The following is a 21,489-nucleotide window of genomic DNA, read 5'->3' on the forward strand; positions in this document are numbered from 1 at the left end:
AACCTGAAACCTGCGGCTGGAGCAGATTCCTAATCAAGGTGTCCTTGGCCAATCAGCTACTCTGGGAATGGCTATATCTTAGAGATGAGGGCTGGCTGCTCCCACATCCCTCCTAGAAGCTGGCCCCCTAGGAATGTCCTAATTAGCAACTTTCTCACAGCTGTGTGTGGCTAGCAGGGTTCCAGGCAGTCAACAGGGCTTCAGGCAGAGGCCTATACTTTGTCATTACCCAGGGCCCTTGAGTTGGCACCAACATGTCTCATGGCACATCTGTAACTCTTGGACTTGGCGCAGGGAGGCATGCACTGGCTCAAGCCAGAGTTTGAATTGGGCTTTTAGAAGCTTTTCATGTTTGCAAATTGAGTTGCAAATCTTTTATTTTTGTGCTAACCTTTTAATTGGTTACTCTTCAGGAAGTGCTGTTTAGATCTTGATAAGCATCTTTATTTTGATGTGTTGCTTTCCAAGGCATGTTAGTTAGGACTGTTGCCTCTTGTAGTAAAAGTGCTTAATGTATTAGATGCTTTATTTTTCCTTAAAATGGATTAATATTATGATTCGATCTAAAGCTGTTTATTTTTTAAAGTGCCCCTTGCACGGTGTGATCCAAGGTTCATGCCCCTCTGATACTTTTGATGTCTTGTGTTGCTTAGACTTTGCTTAGTTATTTCTCCCTTGCTGCCTGTGAAATATATTCATAACAAGATTCCAAGGCTCCTGAAACCACAAGCCTTGCCCACATGCATCTCTGAAAAGCCAGATCAGTGGGGAAAAAGACCCATTGCTCCTGAGCTGAGAGAGCGTCAGCCATGGATGGGGAGATTCTGCAGGTGGTCCCCTAGCTAAATAAATGGATATTATTTATTTATTTATTTATTTATTTATTATACTGCTTTTCAACAAAAGTTCGAAAGTAGTTGCATAGTGAGAGAAGAGGAAAAAAAATAGTTTCCTGTTCAAAGGGATTCATAATCTAAAAGACAGAAGAGATGCCCCAGGAGAGAACCCCTGGAAAACACTCTGTGCTGAGTCAGTTATTATGGTTATTCAGAATATTTATATATTACTTTGCAAAAAAAAAAAAAAGTAGTTCACAAAGTGGTTTACATAGCAAAATAAATAAATATGGTTTATAGTTAATAAGTAATAAACTCCCTGTACCCCAAGGGCTCACAATTTAAAGCAAAATGCAAAAAAGGTCACTAGCAAAACCAACTGGAAAAGATGTCATGCTAGGATGAAGAGGGACAGTTTTCTCCTGCCAAATATAAAACAACTTTTAAAAAGTACTTCTTTGCCCATTACTTCTGGACAAAGTATGTCTTTTTTAACAGGTAGTAAAAAGTTCCATACATTCTGGATTAAGCAAGAATTTTATCCTGCATGGAGATTCATATCAGTCCCAGTTAGTAACACACAGAGACAACTATAGTGCCTCCCCATTATGAGATTTCTTTTTTAAAAATTGTACAGTATATTAATGTTGTGTGCAACATATGAATGTTGCACTGTTTAAAATCACATCACTAGGCCAGTGGTTCCCAAACTTTTTCAACTGGTGGCTCCCTTGACCGATTCGGCCATTGGCTGCAGCTCCCCATTAGAGCTGCAATCCTATACATTGTATAGGGAGGTGGGTTTTTCACAAGGATTCGGTAGCTCCCCAAATGTCTTCCGCAGCTCCCTGGAGAGTCATGGCTCACACTGTGGAAGCACTGCATTAGATGTAACCTACGTATGAAAACTGGGTATCAAATATTTCACAACTAAATAAAATAATAATAATAACTGGTATTATATACTGGTAATAGATAGACTGGTCAATAATAATATATTGGTCAAAACCTTCATATAATCAAATTAGAGCCCAATCCTGTGGTTGGTGGCATGGAGCTGTGCCGCCGACCATAGTCGCAAATGTGCCGTAAGGCACTTTTGTGGGGCTCACCACCGGGCTCCCGCCGGTGCTAGCCCAGTGCCAGTTGGTGCTGGGCTAGCGTGGGGCGGTCGTCCGACTTCCGTGGCTCCGTGGTCTCCTAGACTGCTGAGCTGTGGAAGGGAGGCGGGGGCGTCGACGGGGGTGGGGAGAAGGCGTTCCGGGGGGGAGGCCGGTGGGGGCAGAGAGAGGGTGGAGGGAGGCGTGCCTGGGGGCAGGCAGGAGGCGTGTCAGGGGAGGGAGGGAGGAGGATCCACGAAGCTGTGTTCCGCAGGATCCAGGGCTTTCGTGGAGGGCTGCATGCCCTACATGAGTGCCTTTCCCTTACCATTGGTGGTAAAGTGAGTAGCCCCATTGTGGGGCTGCTTGGAAGGGGACAAACGTCCCCTGCTCCTGAGGCGCCTCCCGCGGTAGCGGGGTACTTCTCCCAGGCGCCCTGGGCAGCTCAGGATTAGGCTGTTATATATAATTGGCAACCTTCAGTCTCGAAAGACTATGGTATCGCGCTCTGAAAGGTGGTTCTGGCACTCCTCATTTAGCTCATTTAGCCTCATTTAGGCTGTTACTCATTTAAAAAATGATTGTCTTCATTTAGTTGTGATCTAGTTCTTGTTACAGTGCAAGTCTTAAATATTTAATACAGAAATATTTGGACCTCCACCAGCTTTTTGTGGGTTGAAGTCTGAGGAGTAAAAGAGGCAGGGAGGCTGCTGAAAGAAGGGATAGGATCTGGTATATACCATTGCCAACCCCTTCCTTCTAACTGGGTAAGAGGCACTTTTTAAAGTTGGCGTCCCTCTTTTATTTAGCAGAGGGAGAGTAACTGGCCCTCTTCCCCCCAGCAGTGTCTTTTCTAGTGGCTGTCTACTGGTGCTATTTTGCATCTTTTAGATTCTGAGCCCATCTGGGACAGGGAGCCATTAGATATTTGATTTTTCTCTGTAAACCGCTTTGTGAACTTTCTGTCTAAAAGCAGTGTATAAGTACTGTTAATAATAAAGGTGGGGAAAAATTCTCCTTCGGAGTACAGTTATTAGCCATATTCTTTTATGACATGAGTCACAGCATCTTCATGAATATTGACATTTTCGAAAAATGCTAAAAAATTCATGAGGCAGGGCTTCCATCTTGAGAACCTATCTTGTTCTTTTATGTTTAAGGGTTGCCAACCTTCTTGTGCATTTAAAATCACCCCAATGGAGTGTAAAAATATGTAAAACTTTTTACTATTTCCTCTATTATTTAATACTTTCTCCTACAATATAGCATTGAGTTCTTCCGTAGTACTGCAGGACTCTAACCTCACATTGTATTTTTGAGAAACAGCCATAATTTTGTTTGATGAGTACACTCATCTCCTTTGTCACAGTGCAAGGCTCTGGACAAAATGTTTTGTGAGTTTTGGTTGTATTATGTTGTATTTGGTTAATATTATGGCCAAAAAGGAAGCAGCAAAAAATGAGTCTGTGCATCGTGGACTGAACGCTTTCCACATGCGCTGCCTCCGACACATCCTTGGCATCACCTGGCAGGACAAAGTTCCAAACAACACAGTCCTGGAACATGCTGGAATCCCTAGCATGTATGCACTGCTGAAACAGAGACGCCTGCGTTGTCTCGGTCATGTCGTGAGAATGGATGATGGCCAGATCCCAAAGGATCTCCTCTATGGAGAACTCGTGCAAGGAAAGCGCCCTACAGGTAGACCACAGCTGCGATACAAGGACATCTGCAAGAGGGATCTGAAGGCCTTAGGAGTGGACCTCAACAAGTGGGAAACCCTGGCCTCTGAGCGTCCCGCTTGGAGACAGTCTGTGCAGCATGGCCTTTCCCAGTTTGAAGAGACACTTGGCCAACAGTCTGAGGCTAAGAGGCAAAGAAGGAAGGCCCATAGCCAGGGAGACAGACCAGGGACAGACTGCACTTGCTCCCAGTGTGGAAGGGATTGTCACTCCCAAATCGGCCTTTTCAGCTACACTAGACGCTGTTCCAGAACCACCATTCAGAGCGTGATACCAGAGTCTTTCGAGACTGAAGGTTGCCAACTATTATCTGTCTCCAATCTGAGATTATTATTCTAGGCTACCCTTGGTTTTGTGGAAGAGGATGGTTTTGCGGTTCTGTGGAAGATCTGTAAGTTGACAGTGTCTAACCATGGAGTTATAGCGTTTGTGAAGCTAGAGATGTTTTGTGCCACTTTTGACTTACCAAGCCAAATGCAGCTCACTGCTGGGGCATGGCAGCATGTGAGGTACTTGAGATCCACTCGTTTTCACATTCGCAGGTAAGCAGCAAAACTGTGATTATTGAACCCATGATGGGTTCCCCACTGCATCTGGGCTACAGTAGCTTGATGGGTCACAAATTATGTAAGATCAAGACAGATCTTGATCTTGCCCCCTCTTTCAACGTCCTGGCCTATTATCGTAGAGTTTCTTTGAGTCTTGCGGTTGGATAGAGGTCTTTAGAACCTTCTGTGCTTTCTAGTTCTGCCTTGCTACCGGCCTCCCTGGCTTATTTTCCAGCTGCACAGCCTTATTTGACTGTTCTCCTTGGCTCTGTCTCTTGCCCACCCACACATGTTCTTCTGTCCTCTGCTTGCTTATTAAATTTGTATCCGATTTTTCAATGAGCTTTAAGTCTTCAAAACATGATTTCAACATCATTACCCCTCCCCCCATGCTGTAACCTGCGCCATAGCCCATCCCGGCTGTAGTTCTAACATCTTATAACCTGTGTCTCTCCCACTGTTTTGTAACCGGTTTGAGACTACCTACTCCATTTTCCCCTTGGCTGCAAAACAAAATTCCTAAACATAGTTGTGCACCCCAGATGATCAGTACTCTTAGGCATCATCTTTTCCAGGTGTCCGAAGGATAATGTCCCAGAAGAAGCCAAAGCAGAGGGGGAGCAAGTTTCTGTTTTGCTTGAGGTGTATTCTGTTAGTAGGAATTTAACAGCCATATGTTCTACAATACAAGGCATTGTGCTTCTTTGGGTACTTTCACAATCTGATGATAGTAATTGTCTAAACTAGCCGTTTTCAACCACTGTGCTGTGGCACACTGGTGTGCCGCAAATGGTCCCCAGGTGTGCCACGGGAATTTGGAAGAGGGTCATTTATCAATAGGACCATTGGGGGATGTGAGCCCCCATTGACAGCACAGTGTGCCTTGTCAATTGTCAAAAAGCTGGTGTGCCTTGACCATTTTAGTGCCTTGCTAGTGTGCCGCAAGATGAAAAAGCATGAAAATCACTGGTCTAAACCCTCACAACTACTGTCAGAGTAAACTCCTCCATCTGAATCTAGCTTCTTGCTCTGGGCTCCTACTCAATTGCCTGATTTCTTATAAGTTATTACTGTGTGTTGGGTGCCATATCTTGAATCCAAAATTCAGGAGGACAAAGCTGCTTCTTCACGTTGTCCCTGTTAATCACCTTAGGAAGTTAAAATACTTCCTTTTAAAAAAACCAAAAAACTTGACAGCAGTGTTTTTAAAAAAAATGAACTTAGCCTAGAGCTGATAAAGTAACCTTTAGGAAAAAAAAAAAGTTGTGAATGTTGGATAAATGACAGGACCATGTTGCTGGTAGCTTGCTGTTAACTAATATTGGTGCCAATATTATGTCAGGTGTAGGTTTCTTCTTGTCAGCCAAAGCTGTGATAACCATGGAAACTGTTCAAATAAAAGTGCATAAGCAACTCAAATATTTTCTAAAATAAAAGCACCCTGACTTCCTAGAGTTTCACATAACGTGTAGTAAGTGTAGTTTTTTTACAATTACTTGTTCACTTTATTAAACAATAAAATACGTAGTAGTAAGGACTTTGCAAAGGTATTTCCTGTACATTAGATTATGTAAGTAGCAATCAAACATTTTATAGCTCATTTCTAATGGAGCGCGTGCCAAAAATGTCAAAAATTGTAAGAGTTTAAACTTTCTTTTGAAAAGTAACTTCCTAATCCAATTAGTCATTGTAGAGAGAGTAGCTCTCTTTTAACACAGTCCATGCACAGGAAGAGTGTTTGAAAACTGATATTCCGCCTTAGCATATCGAGTGCATTGCTGCATGTGTTTGAAATTCCTGTACAATTTAATGTGCGCTTTTTGCTTTAATAGAAGGTAATGGCTTGTAGGAGCCAGCAAGCTCAATTAGCTATCATGAATTCAGCCCTAGATTGACCTTTTGCAAATGAAGTATTATTTCAAGATATATAATTTAGGCTGCAATCCTATACCCATTTACCTGGGAGTCAGCCCCACTGAACAGAAGACTGTGCTATTAATGAAGTATGAGAGAAATGGATGTTAGATGGCAAACTTGGGTTTGTTCTTATTGATCGGCCTTGATGTTTTTGCTGAGTTTGGCCATGTTCATCACAAGCATGGTGATGGTTATGTTGGTGGTAGACAGTCAGGACTCCAGTGCCCAAGTACCACAACCAGTTGGCACAGAAAACTTTCCATAGTATGCTCAAAATGTGATGACTTTGTCTTTACAGTTTTATGTTTCCTCCCACTTCATGTGTTTGAGGTTTTTCTTTTAGTGATATTAATGCAAGAATTATTATATAGATTTACTGCAGTTCATGCTCTTATCTAGCCTATTTTTCACAGGTAAAATGGTATTTGCGCATCACTAGGTATATGCATTCAAGCACTAATTCATTGAAAGTAATATGGTGCAGGTACACAACAGTTGCTGGTTACAGCAAGAGCTGTGATCCAGCAAGTGCTCTGCTCTGGAATGGGACCCAGTACAGCATCACCCCCATGACATGGTGTCACTCCCATAGGCTGATCTAGCCCCACTCCGGGCCGCACCTGTGCACCAGTCACTTCCAGGGTTGCCTAGCTCTTGTATGAGCTCCAGCACGATCTGAGGCGGCCCAGAGGCGTATGATGATGATTAAAATATTTGTATATCACTTTTCAACAAAAATGTTCACAAAGCGGTTGGCAGAGAAAAAATCAATACATGGTTACCTGTCCCAGAAGGGCTACCAACCAAAAGATATGCAGAAGAAAACACCAGCAAACAACCAATAGAAAAGACACTCTTCTGGAGTGAAAAGAAACAGTTACTCTCCCCCTTGTTAGTATAAGAGCATCACCACTTGAGAATGTGCCTCCTTACCCAGTTAGCTGATAATTAGTTCATTGTGTTTGAAAGTTCTTTGGATTGAAATGAAGGTAGAAAAATCTGGAAAGAAACATCGTGTTCTGTCTTCTCCTTTCTAGAACTCTATCGAGTGCCAAAAAAGAGCTGAAAGACAACTTTCTCAAGGCATTGGCAGAGAGGGAGGAAGCCAACCGTAACGGGAAGATGTCTGTGAGTTAATCTGAAATGAAGGTTCTATAAAATGGCATAACATAAGAACATAAGAACAGCTCCACTGGATCAGGCCATAGGCCCATCTAGTCCAGCTTCCTGTATCTCACAGCGGCCCACCAAATGCCCCAGGGAGCACACCAGATAACAAGAGACCTGCATCCTGATGCCCTCCCTTGCATCTGGCATTCTGATACATAGCCCATTTCTAAAATCAGGAGGTTGCACATACACATCATGGCTTGTAACGCGTAATGGATTTTTCCTCCAGAAACTTGTCCAATTCTCTTTTAAAGGCATCCAGGCCAGATGCCATCACCACATCCTGTGGCAAGGAGTTCCACAGACCAACCACACGCTGAGTAAAGAAATATTTTCTCTTGTCTGTCCTAACTCTCCCAACACACAATTTTAGTGGATGTTCCCTGGTTCTGGTGTTATGTGAGAGTGTAAAGAGCATCTCCCTATCCACTCTGTCCATCCCCTGCATAATTTTGTATGTCTCAATCATGTCCCCCCTCAGGCGTCTCTTTTCTAGGCTGAAGAGGCCCAAACGCCGTAGCCTTTCCTCATAAGGAAGGTGCCCCAGCCCAGTAATCATCTTAGTCACTCTCTTTTGCACCTTTTCCACCTTTTGCACTTTTTCCATTTTCACTATGTCCTTTTTGAGATGTGGCAACCAGAACTGGACACAATACTCCAGGTGTGGCCTTACCATTGATTTGTACAACTACATTACGTAAGAATGTAATGAAAGGCTACAATCCGGACAATGGAATTATGGATTATCAGTATGGGAGTGTTAACTAGGATGAACCTTATAAATTCCCTATGCATAGAGGCAGTGGCATTGCTGGCTGCTGGGTGACATGCACAGGGGGGATGACACCACTATTCACCAACATTTTTTAAATCTTGATAGTTTCAAATAATACCATCATGTTATATATCTATCAATGCATAATTTCATGCTGAATTCATTTAAACAAGCCATGTTGAAATGTCTCTATTCTACGAGTTATAAAACTTTCGAATTGAAAGTTATAGCAAAAAAACCAGCAGGGGTGGGGCGAGGACACATCACCCTACCTACCACCTGGGGTGTTGCCCCACCCACTGCATGGGAGGAGGTTCATCATAGGGGTGACGCACTGGCCTTCTGCGTCAGGTGAAGCAAGCCCTAGTGACACCTGGGTAGACATGTTTGAAAATGGTGTTATTTACCGTACTCAGAAAGACTTAGAGTGTAATCCTATCTTACTCACCAGAAACAATCACCTCTACCTATGGGGAAATTTCAGGGAAGGCGCAGAAACCATTTCTCAGCGCACACGCTAAACGTTCACATGACAGCAGTCTCAGTGATCTGTATGAAGGCATAGGCAGGAGAATATTGAACAGCCTGTCTGTCTTTATGGACAAATCAGATTTACATTGAAGCATATCCTTTAGTTCTGTGTGTGTGTGGCGGGGGGGGGGGAATACTGATTTTTCTGACAAATACAGCAGCAGACTTTTAATGAGTTCTGAAAGAGGCCTTTTGGGATGGTTATAATTGTAGCGAAAATGGGATGAGTATGAAATTGCGTACAGTCTAATTTGATGTTCATTTATGTAATCAAAGATGAAAATATCAAAAATGACATCTACTGGTTTCTTTTCAGTTATTGATCTTTTCATTTTAAAACTGTTATAACTTGAAAATTCCCAATACTTTTTAGTTAATACTTAGGTACGCTGTCATACTGGCTAGTTTAATATCATACTGAACTAAAATTTTTATTCCGCCTTTCCTTTGCCAAAGGCAGCTTTACAAGTGTAACAAAAAATAACAATAAGGCTTATAGCAAATAAAATAATATATACAACAATAAGTAAAACGACTAGTAAAAAACAGCTGGGGGAGTTGGTTAAAAAGGGAGGGGATACTAGGAAGCATCATAGAGAGGCACAGGAAGCTACCACCAGCACATCCAGTCGCACATCCGAACTTCATCATCGGTATGCTTGGCCAAACGAAAATGTTTTGAGCCCTTGTTTTGATCTGAAAAATTGTAAGGGAAGGGGCAGTTCTTAACGCCCCATAGTTGCTTATCTTTTTGCATTTTGAGCTTTGTGACATATATGAATGGCTGCAATGGTTCTGCTCTTCTGCTTGGAGTGTCTAGAAGCTGCAAATTTCTCCTCAAATCCCACTTCTGGTACCCTAGTCCCACCTTACTGCAACAAAGCCTAAGCGCAAATATATGAAATCATTGTGCATTCTTCCCTGTTTTATCTGGCACGATTCTCCTCCCCTTCCTCTGTAGGCTTCCCTGTGTCTTAGATTGTATCCCCTTGGGGCAGGGACCTGTTTTCTATGGTAAAGCATTATGCACATTGATGCCTCTATACAAATCAATAATAATAATAAAAACTTTGGGGAAGAGTGAAAAATGGCCAAATGGATCCCACATGCTTTGGGGACCATGCGGGACCAGAGCCACTGCAAAATGGGCTTGTCTGGACTGTGAATGGTGCAGGCTGGAGAAAGAGAGCGCCCTTGCTTTACAGGGCCTAGGTCAGAAACCCCACAATGGAAGGAAAGCAGGAGATGAACGTACTGCTAGACAAATCCATTCTGCAAAGCCCCAATATGCAGGGCACTGAGAAACTGGTGGATTTAGCTTTAATTACTTCCAATGGGTATGTCTAAAATCAACCTGCAGCAGGTGTTGTGAATCTTATTTGGCCCACTGTATGAAACAAGTTTGACACTCCTGCTCTAGAGGTTAGTTGATGAGGTTCTGTTGAATGTTTGAGCTGACAAAATAAATAGCTCTATATGCTTTATTACTACATACCAATTTCTACATCATTGAGTAGACTTACAGCATGATGCTATTCATGTCTACTCAGAACCAAGTCCCACGAAGTTCAGTAGGACTTATTCCTAGAGAGCCATAGTTTTTCAAGGGGAGTTGTTTTAATTTTCAGTCTTATTAGTTACAAGTTGCTAATGATATAGCTTGAACAGCTAGGGAAAAAAAATATGAAATAAAATCTAGTTTGTAATTTGAAAATGATGTTAACCTGAGGTTGGAGGAGGGGGAAAGGTAGAACATGCTGGCGTTTATTTTGGGGTGTTGACTAGCTCAGATATCTTGGCCTTGCAGTGTGTAGTATAGAAATGAGTATAGGAACAACCATTATAGCTTTTTTCCTATTGAAAAGAATCACTGTTGCCAATCTTAGAAAAAAGTATTTGTGATTTGGGTTGTTTCTAATACACCAGTTTCCTTTATTAAAAACTCCATGAAACTTAAAATGACATTGTATATCACTAGAAAACATTCAGCGGGTGTGATCTTTTACTGCTTTGCTGCGTTCCAACTTCCGTAGCATTCAGGGCTCAAGAAAAAAGAGAACATTGTCGAAATGTGTATTTCTCTTCTGATCTGATCAAGCCCATGTTTGTGCAATTAATAGTTCCCTGTGGACATTATGTGAGTCATGCAGGTAATCATAATTTAATTTTCAAACTAATCAGTCACTTCTGTGCTTTGAATATATAACACAGATCAAATTTCAATGCTGCAAGCAGTCCAGCATAACATGAAGTAAAACTTTGTGTTTCCTGGAAGTAGCTGTGATTTGTCGTCTTAACAGCACAAGTATCAATATCAGCCTCCCCCCTCCTTTGAGGGGAAAAAAAATGTCAAGTAATTTTACCAAGAAATGGTCTTTCAGCAGCTTAAATGTGTGATCTTTGCCAGAAGGTTGTTCATGGGTTTCAGTCAAAAATATATATTTTGCTTGTACTCTGTCCCCAAATTTTTGTTTCTTTTTCCTTTTCTCTTGTTTTTTTAAAGCAGTTTTTGCTAAGTTTGCATGCTCTCTGCAGCAAAAGTAGACCCAATGAAATATATCTTCTTAGCTTGTGGAGCTGAACTCAAATGACCCTGGAGATCCCTTCCAGCCATGTTCTACGAGAAAACTCTGCTTGGTGAGTCTAGGACACGTGAGTAGAGCTTTTGGAGAGAAACTCAAGACAAATTGATTCAAGTGTCGGGTGTTGAACCTGCACCAAGTTAGTTCTCATGCAGGTGATGACCCTGTGTCTCGTGTAGGATAGTGGCTAAGCTATGAATCAGGACCTCAGTTTAGATCTTGTCTTTGCCAGTAATTCAACAAGTAACCCTAGGTAAGCTACAGGCAGTCCAATCGGTATTGGTAGACCAAACTAGATGTGACATTAAATACATCACCTACTTTTGGCTTCCTTTCACTTTCAGATAGTAGTCCAATGGGGGTCCAGTCCAGAATGGGGACTGCAGTGTGAATAATTTTTTGAAGTTTTTAATTCTGCACCATTCCACCCCCCCACCCCCACCCCCAAGAACCGCAAATGGAGATTCATAGTAGTTTTGGGTGAGCAATTTTAAGCAGAACAGAAAAGTTAAACAGCCACTACCTCCATGCTCTGGTACATATCCAGTTTAGGTCCCCACATAGCTTCTCTTTAAAAGTGAAAATAAGCCCCCGCCCCCACGTTAGACATTGTCCACCCACGCTAGACAAAGGAGTAGTTGCACCAAAGAGCAGGCATGCTGGACACAAGGTGCCAGAAGCCCATGACCCTCAGGGGCCCCTGCCAATCCTTCTTGGCTGCTACAAGTCTTGTGGCAATTGGCTGCTACAAGTCTTGTGGTAGCTTATAAGCTCACTTTGAAATGTATGGGACCATTATTGGTTTCCATGGGACTCTAAATTGTCTTCTGGGCTCCCAAGAGTGAATGTGAATAGGAGTGCAAGAGTGAATAGGGTTCTCATAAGAACATAAGAACAGCCCCACTGGGTCAGGCCATAGGCCCATCTAGTCCAGCTTCCTGTATCTCACAGCGGCCCACCAAATGCCCCAGAGAGCACACCAGATAACAAGAGAGCTCATCCTGGTGCCCTCCCTTGCATCTGGCATTCTGACATAGCCCATTTCTAAAATCAGGAGGTTGAGCATACACATCATGGCTTGTACCCCGTAATGGATTTTTCCTCCAGAAACTTGTCCAATTTCCTTTTAAAGGCATCCAGGCCAGTTGCCATCACCACATCCTGTGGCAAAGAGTTCCACAGACCAACCACGCGCCGAGTAAAGAAATATTTTCTTTTGTCTGTTCTAACTCTCCCAACACTCAATTTTAGTGGATGTCCCCTGGTTCTGGTGTTATGTGAGGGCTCCTGGGAGCAGTCCCTTTTAAAGCTCCAAGAAAGGGACAATGAACTTCCCACTGTACACTTCCCTTACCCTTCACCAGAGCCCAGTGTGGTGCCAACTGCCTGGGAACAATCCAAGGCAAGAATGGTGGGAGGGAAAGAACTGGTCCGGCTCACACAGCCACTGCCAGCACTGAATCTAAGCCCCAGCGTATGGTAAACCAGGGATAGTAGAACATGTTGGGTGCAATGCTGTGTTGAGCCAGGGGGCTGGGCAAACCAGAGAGGTAGTGTGCAGACCCAGCATCATGATTTGCCTCAGAGACCATTAATAATACAGACCATTACATCCTGTGTTAACACCAAGTCTGGTTTAGCCCTTCTTTCGATAGGATCATTCAAACATGCAACCTCCCTTCTCTCTCATCACTTCATCCTGCAGTTAGCTTAGTATGGTCTCTAGGAGAACCTTTACTACTCAGTTCTGCTCAATGTACAATCTGTTTGTCAGCAGTTTAGCAAACGATTTTGAAGTAGCCTTCCTCATGTCAATGAATAGATACTTGATTGGTTTCCCAGTGTCTGCTTCTGGACTCTGTGTCATTTAACTACTGCTGCATTTTCCAAAGAGCACCTTGATTTATTGCAGAACTATTTAACATTGTATAGCAGCAGAGTTGATCAGGGCCTCAGAGGTCTCCATGTCCACTTGTTTTGAGTGTCAGGATTTCTTAAGCCCTTTCCAGAGGATTCTTATCCAGTTTCCTCTTGGGCAGTGTATCCCATTGTACAACTGTCCTTACAATTAGGAAATGTAACCTCATAACCAGACTTGCTGGAGTTGTTTGAAGCACAGGAAAGTAAATAGTCTTTATAAAGAAAGCTTCAGTTGCATAGCATCCAGTGAAATTAAATTTGTGAATGCACTGAGTGAAATTTTTGCTTTCCTGGTTGCAGAGTTCAGTGCAGCTGTGGTTTCACCCTTTATTTTCTGTCAGGTTCTAAACATGACAAATGTATGTATTAAGACATATTTCAGCCAAGTTTTTTTTTTAAGCAGAATGTCATGATAAGGATGATTTTAGGTGATTGTAACCACAGTTACTGGAAACTGTATAGCAAACATTCACTGATGTATATTTGCTTACACCAAAAAAAAAAAGTTTGTATTTATTTACGCAGAGAACATGAAATGGAAAAAATTCCTCCATGCCACTGACTTGAGGAAGTACAGGTTGAGACTAATTATTTGTGTAGGTTCCATTCCAAGCACTCAATGTGGATGGCAAAAAACACACTATAGCAAATCAATTTAAAAAACAAAGTTTCTTTGCTCTGATTTAAAAACAGCCTCCCTGACCTTTGCTGTGTTAGATCAGAGTCATTAACAAGACAAATCAGTCCTCCTGCAAGCCCTTACAAAGAGCTGAGAGCTTACTCTGAGCCCCTCCCTTCACCAATGCAAAGGGATCACCTTTCTTTCACTGCTCAGGAGGAAGGGAGGGGTCCACTGGAGAGAGAAGGATTCTCAGCCAGCTGCCGCGTGTGTGTGTGTGTGTGTGTGTGTGTGTGTGTGTGTGTCAGTCATTAAGGAGGCTATTGTTAAAGGACTGTTCAGTTTCTAAAACTGATTTTAAAGGGGTGCATTTTCCCCTTCTCCAGGGATCAGCACATACTTTCTCATTTGCAGGGGGGCCATTAGTGTTGAGTCAAATCCATGTATAAAAAATCCGTGTATAAATAGTCTGGACCTGTAATGTTCTCAGAAGCAGGAAATGTCTTTGAAGTGGGAAGCACAGCAGAACTGTAAAGATCACATCAGTCCATGAAGAGATTTATGAATCAAAATATAAATTGAGGGCAAATAATTATTGACAAGTCTTCCCATTTCCTGCTTTTACCTATGGTCTGGGCAAGCAAGACCGCAGGGAGCCATAGACCATATCTGAAGGAAACTGGTAAGGGAAGGGATTAATCTCTCCAAACCTGCATAAAAATTGCTCATAGTCAGCTTTTATCTAATGCTTGCCTGTATCCTGATTATGCTGACTTATGACCCAGTTCTATGCTGGCAGAATACATTGCACCAGTGGTGACTACTTTGTGGCAGTTGTAAAGCAGCTACTGATGGCTTGCGCTGCTGGATCTCTAGCAGGGAGGCTGGAGCGGCCTCCCATGTGCCAGGGAATGGCCAAAGATTGACTGATTAAGATAGGACGGAAGGAGAGGTTGGATGGGGTGGGAAGGTAGAATGGTGCAGGGGAAGGTGGTGGGTGGAATAGGGTGGTGACGGGCGGAGAGGTGAACGGATAGGGGCCAGGAAGGGCTTGGGTTTGGCTGCAGCGGTACCCACCAAATCCTAACACAATTCCTGGGCCTGATCTGCTTTCGTGGCTATAGATGTGGCGCAGGTCCAAATTGACCCATGGTGGCTGCTGGGTCAACTTGGCAAGGGAACAAATGTTCCCTGTTCCCAAGGAGGCCTCACCATGCCAAAACTCCCCCACAAAATACAGCAGAAGCTGCATTGGCCCCGCTGCATCTCTGCATGGGGAGTTACATAGAATTGGTCGATTAGAATTTGATTGCATTTCCCCCAATTTTGAACAGGCCCCTTGAGCCCAACAAAATAAGCACTTGAACCCAGTCAAGCAGTCTCCACCTCAACACAGCCATATTTTGTTCTTGACATGGGACAAAGAATCCACTTCATCTCTTCCAAATGCCTTGGCTTAGCTGTAGCACTCTTGCAGTGTGGTGGAGACTCATCTTGGTCCCAAACAAATCTCCCCCTCCCCCATTCTAGAACGTTAGTCTCATGGCCATTCTGCACTGGCTGTTGTTTGTGTGAAGGAGTATATGGGAACAGGAGCAGTCCATTAGGCCTTTTAAATATAATATGCGTGTATTTACTTACTATAACATTAACTCTGCCTTTTGCCTTCAATGGTCCTTGGTAGATCCTAAATAAAAACTAAAGGAATTCTAATAGCCATCCTATGGATTTGTGATAACTAGTTTAATAGACACTTCCCAGATGTTTTAGAAGACTTGATTGTTTTTCTTCTTCAAAAACCAGAAGCAAAGAACACAAGTTCTTGTTCCTTAACTTATTTTTTTTCTTTCTGGGGCATAAATTATTTTGGGGCATGAGATCTGCTCATAGAACATAGTTGAGAAATCCAAGATTTTAGCATAGCAATCACTGGGTACCAGCATCTGCCTGCCCACCCCAGGTGGCAGCAAGGACAGGAACTAATCATCTTTCAAAGTCCAGACATTTCATATTTTCAGAATGTAAATTTATCTTTCGTTCATTAGACTTTAACCATTTTGAAATTACCACTACAATTCCATTGCCAATATAGTTTATTATGTCCAGATGGCAAGTTGTTGTTAAGAGATAGTATCTTGCAACAGTCCTGGTAATGAACATAGGAACATAAGAACAGCCCCACTGGGTCAGGCCATAGGCCCATCCAGTCCAGCTTCCTGTATCCCACAGCGGCCCACCAAATGCCCCAGGGAGCACACCAGATAACAAGAGACATGCAAGGCTTCCTGGGAATTGTAGTTAAGAACATAAGAACAGCCCCACTGGATCAGGCCATAGGCCCATCCAGTCCAGCTTCCTGTATCCCACAGCAGCCCACCAAATGCCCCAGGGAGCACACCAGACAACAAGAGACCTCATCCTGGTGCCCTTCCTTGCATCTGGCATTCTGACATAGCCCATTTCTAAAATCAGGAGGTTGCGCATACACATCATGGCTTGTAACCCGTAAAGGATTTTTCCTCCAGAAACTTGTCCAATCCCCTTTAAAGGCGTCCAGGTCAGACGCCATCACCACATCCTGTGGCAAGGAGTTCTACAGACCAACCACACGCTGAGTAAAGAAATATTTTCTTTTGTCTGTTCTAACTCTCCCAACATTCAATTTTAGTGAATGTCCCCTGGTTCTGGTGTTGTGTGAGAGTGTAAAGAGCATCTCTCTATCCACTCTGTCCATCCCCTGCATAATTTTGTATGTCTCAATCATGTCCCCCCTCAGGCGCCTCTTTTCTAGGCTGAAGAGGCCCAAACACCGTAGCCTTTCCTCATAAGGAAGGTGCTCCAGCCCTGTAATCATCTTTGTCACTCTCTTTTGCATCTTTTCCATTTCCACTATGTCTTTTTTGAGATGCGGTACGTTGTTAATATTGCAAGTCAGAGATAGGGTGTAGGGTGGTTTAAAATTTCCAGCCAAAAACCACCCCTACAGAATATCCTTCGGGTTGCAGCAAACATCATAAGCAAATCTATAGAGGGATCAGGTATCTGTAGTTTCCAGTATCCACAGATCGAATCTGTTCCCCCTGCGCCCTTCCAGAGGCAAGGGGAGCTGTCTCACGGATACAGGGGCATGCCTGCACAAATCTAGCACTCAGATGCATGCGGAAGCCTTATGCTACACTGACCCACGTGAAGGCTTGCCACATTTTTGAAAGTTGAGCAACTAAGGCTGCAATCCTAACCACGCTGTCCTGAGAGTGAGCCCCATTGAACAAAATAGGACTTGCTTCTGAATAGACCTGGTTAGGATTGTGCCCTTTAACAAGAAATTAAAAAAATCTTGTGGCTAGTTTAAAAAAAAAATAGTGACGGGAATAACAGGCAATGTCAGACTACCCTCAAAGAAGAACCCATGTTCCTGAGCATTTGTGGAAGGATGCTCTATTTCACAGGGGCAGAATGATGGAGTAATGAGAGCATATAATATTGACAGGTGCAATTTCACCTTTGCTTGAAAAACCATGACTTTAAAAGGAGATGAAAGCTTCTAATTGATGAATGAGCTTGGAAAAACCTGGTGAAATTACAAGCACCATCCCAAGAGAATTAAGCCAAGAGAATTAAGTAGTCGTGTGGTCTGCATCCGGCTGCAGCACCATAAAGATTTACAGTGTGTTTTAAAAGGATCTGATAGGGGTTTATTTGCAGTTGTCTAAAGATGGCTGCTACAACATGCCAGTGTTATCCTCAACTTCAGAAGCACAACAGCACATGCAGATATCAAGAGCAGTTAGCCTTGCACACCCTAATTTGTAATTAATTTGCAAAAGGCTTTAATTTAAGGGAGGGGTCCGAAGGAGAGAGAAGGATTGATGGATTGTTAGCCTGCTGTCCTCTCTCTCTCTCTCTCTCATTAAGGAGGCTGTTGTTAAAGGACTGTTCAGTTTCTAAAAGTGATTTTAAAAGGATGCATTTTTCTTCTTCTCCAGGGATCACCACATTCTTTCTCATTTGCAGGGGCCATTCGTGCTGAGTCAAATCCGCGTATAAAAAATTTGTGTATAAATAGGCTGGACCTGTATCTATATAAAAAGAATTGCTTTTAATTGAAACCATCCTTCTCAGACTAGCACATACATGAGATCCAGCAGCTTGCTTGTTGTAGTTTTCAAAGTCTGTGAGAATGTGTGATCTTTGAGATCCTCCCACTGCAAGCTGGTACCAAATAACACCCAATTAGAGGAACCCATCATATCTGCTAAATTAAAGTTCAAGCTGGGCTTGTTCTGCTTTATTTGTTCCACTTGACATCAACTGCCATCTAAAATGCGCAGCTTTTGTTCCATTATTTAGTTATACCACATGATTACCAACAAAGCTCCTGCAAACAGGTGCATCTGAAGAGCTTTCTTACATGGGGAGCATAGTTAATATTTTATCCCCTTCAACATACACCTGTGTCAAGATAGAGCTGAGAGGTCAAGTATCTCCTACAGTTTGAGATTGAGTCTCAGAAGAACTGGTCTTCCCATGGATGCTAGAGTTTGGTAGTCAAGAGAACTTTCATACTGGCCTTTATTCAATGCAAATTTTTCCTGTGTTTAGGGGTGTGCAAAATATCCTTGGTAAACTATTCATCATGAGCGCATTTGTTTTAGAAGAAGGGTTTAATCATGTGGTTTTCTTTCCAGAAAATGTGACCTTGAATTTCCATCGTCGGTGAATGATGTAATTAGTCTCTTACATCTAAACTGATGACAAACACAAAAGCACTCAGGCAGAGTCTAACAAACACTGGATGTTGAACATTGAAACGTTTTTTATGCCCAGGGTTGGGTTACATGTCCATTTTTAATGAGAGGGGCTTCAGTATTATAGTTCCCTGGACATTTGGATGGACTGGCAAATAAGTGGTCACGGAGCCCATCTTATAATTACCAAGGAGAGCTGCAATCCAGAAGTGACAATCTAGAAATGCTCAGCTTAGAGCACTGCACCTTCCCACCCGTCATCAATTCTCGTACTTGCAAGAGGAGGTGGTGAGAAGGCAGAACGGGAGTGGGGAGGGGCGACTCAAGGTGGAAGAGGGTGAGATGGGGAGGGTGGATCAGATCCTGGAGGAGGGTGGGTTTGCCTCCATGGCCAATAACCTAACCCCTTTCCCAGGCCCAATCTTGGAGCACAGATCAATGCAGACTTGTGACAGCTATTTAGCTGCCTGATAAATAGCTATTTAGTTATCCGAGTAGACCTGTCAGTGCTGTAAAGCAGAGCTGCTCAAACCACAGCCTGGGCAACCAAATCTGGGTTCACTCTGATCTGTCTTGCCCGGTGAGTGGACCTTTCGGTTCTGTTCGGGTGCCATGTAAAGTTCCCCTTGATGGGGGGACAGGGATGCTCTGGCAGTTGCATGTGTCTGGATGTCCTGTCACACGGCCTTCTGGGACGCCAGGCAGATGATGTGACTGCCCAGAGCGTCCCTGTCTTCTGAATGAGGGCAGCTTCTTGCGGCACACGAACAGAACGCTTGGATGCAGTTCGGACAGGGACCACATTCTGGACACGCAGTGGTCACAACTTTGAGCACTGCTGCTGCAGAGGCTTCCCTCCAATACGGGAACAATTATTTCCTTACCAAGAGACAACCACTGTAATTGCCTCTCCCCCATCATAGGATGCAACGGTCACCATTTTGGTGCTGCTGCATCAATGGGTGTGTGCAGTAAGGATAGGATTGGAACCTCAGTTTCTCTCAGCCATGAATCTCCAGTAATTGTGTTTTATGTTTTTACGTTTTTCCCCCCAAATAAAGTCTTCCTGCTGTCTGTGTTGGCTCTTCATCCTTTCTCCACCAAGCTTTGGTCCTCAGCACCATCTTTTTCTCTAGTCCACTGAGACTGGAGCCTCTTTTCTTTGGTTTTTCCTCCCTTACAGATGCAGCGAAGTACTGGTGGAGCTGTGCGTATTATTAGTGAGCTATGATTTCTTATGATTACTGACCCTCTATTATCTGATTTATGTGTTCAATTGCTCCTTCACAATTTTTAACTACATTTGCCACTCCTAATTATTTTCGTATTCATTGTTTTGATATACATCTGGTGTGCTCCCTGGAGCATTTGGTGGGCCGCTGTGAGATACAGGAAGCTGGACTAGATGGGCCTCTGGCCTGAACCAGTGGGGCTGTTCTTATGTTCTTAAACTACAATTCCCAGGAGGCCTTGCAGGTCTTTTTATCTGGTGTGCTCCCTGGGGCATTTGGTGGGCCGCTGTGAGATACAGGAAGCTGGACTAGATGGGCCTATTGCCTGAACCAGTGGGGCTGTTCTTATGTTCTTAAACTACAATTCCCAGGAGGCCTTGCAGGTCTTTTTATCTGGTGTGCTCCCTGGGGCATTTGGTGGGCCGCTGTGAGATACAGGAAGCTGGACTAGATGGGCCTATGGCCTGATAAAGTGGGGCTGTTCATATGTACTGCTGACCTGTCGCAGAATGAGAGATGTTCCGGAAATAACAAAGTACAACAGAGTACACAAAGAGCCAGTTCAGTTCCATTCAGTAAGTCCTTTATTGGCATAAAGAGCCAGTTAAAAGGCTGATGAGCTTGTTGTGACTTGGACTTTAATTGGCAATTGCCTGCTTAAGATGGATTGTGGAGTTCTGTCAAGATACAAGGTGATGAAGTTGTGCAAACTGTGCATGTAAGCCCCATGGCTTCTTCCTGTTCTTCTAGTGGTTGCTTTGAATGTGGATTACCAGGTATTTGAAAACCCTCTTGTTTTTCCAGTCCCAAGCAGGCAGCAAATTCAGGAGGTTTATCTAGCCCCAGGGAGGCTGCCATATGTGACCAGGAGGGTGCATTTCGCTTGGTGGGGTGCAGGGTGGGCTGGCTCATACCAGAATGATGGTCATTAGGAAAATACTGTTTTTGAAAATGATTAGAAGAGTTGCTGGGATGCAAACCTGTCTGCTTTTGGAGTCTTTTGTCTTGGTCAATGCTTTTTAATGTTTTCCACAAAACCTGTGACACTGATTCTCCAGCAGGTGGCAGGCACATGGAGCTCTTCAAAACACCAGCGCCCCACGGAGCACTTCCTTCTGGTTGGTGATGTGCTTGTTCTGAGTCTCCCAACATTTTTCTCCTTCCTTCAGGGAAGTGTTTGAAATGCTTTTTCTTCTTTTTCTTAAAATGGCTGCTGGAGTGGAAGGTGGGGACGGGCAGCAGAAGGAAAACATGAACTGGGTTTTGTGAAGCCAAGGAAATGCTTGACTTATTTGCTATCCTGAAAGTGGTTTGTCACAGCTAATATTTTTTGGGGTTCAGCTTGAAAACATACACAACTTTTTAGTCTGTTCTTTGCACAAGAGAGCACTGCACTTTACTGTTTTGATTTGTACTGTTTTGATTTGCATTGTTCAATGAACTGAAGTGTCAGGAGAAACAGCTTCTGTTCCTAGTCTGCACTGGTCTCTGCTGTGTTACCTTAAGCCAGTGTTTCTCACACTGTGGGTTGGGACCCACTAGGTGGGTCAGGAGCCAATTTCAGGTGGGTCCCCATTCATTTCAATATTTTATTTTTAATAGATTAGATTTGATGCTACCATGGTATGTGACTGCATTTGGGAAAACGTTACAGACCTACTACTGAGTATTTTTTTAAAAAACAATGATAGTAAATGGGACTTATTCCTTGGTAAATGTGGGTAGGTTTACAGCCTGGGATCGTTAAAAATTTTCTTGCTTGATGATTT

General features: G+C 43.3%; 1 protein-coding gene across 1 annotated transcript in view; it reads left to right on the forward strand.

Moving 5' to 3' along the window:
- The window catches only part of CFAP299 (cilia and flagella associated protein 299), a 304,423-nt gene that overhangs the window by 102,772 nt on the left and 180,162 nt on the right, over positions 1–21,489 (forward strand). Inside the window, exon 3 of the mRNA XM_066632747.1 lies at positions 7,181–7,271. Within this exon, the coding sequence (XP_066488844.1) occupies positions 7,181–7,271 (91 nt within the window). The remainder of the gene's footprint in view (positions 1–7,180; positions 7,272–21,489) is intronic.

This window comes from Tiliqua scincoides, chromosome 6 (genome assembly GCF_035046505.1).
Source record: "Tiliqua scincoides isolate rTilSci1 chromosome 6, rTilSci1.hap2, whole genome shotgun sequence".
NCBI classification, from domain to species: Eukaryota; Metazoa; Chordata; class Lepidosauria; order Squamata; family Scincidae; genus Tiliqua; species Tiliqua scincoides.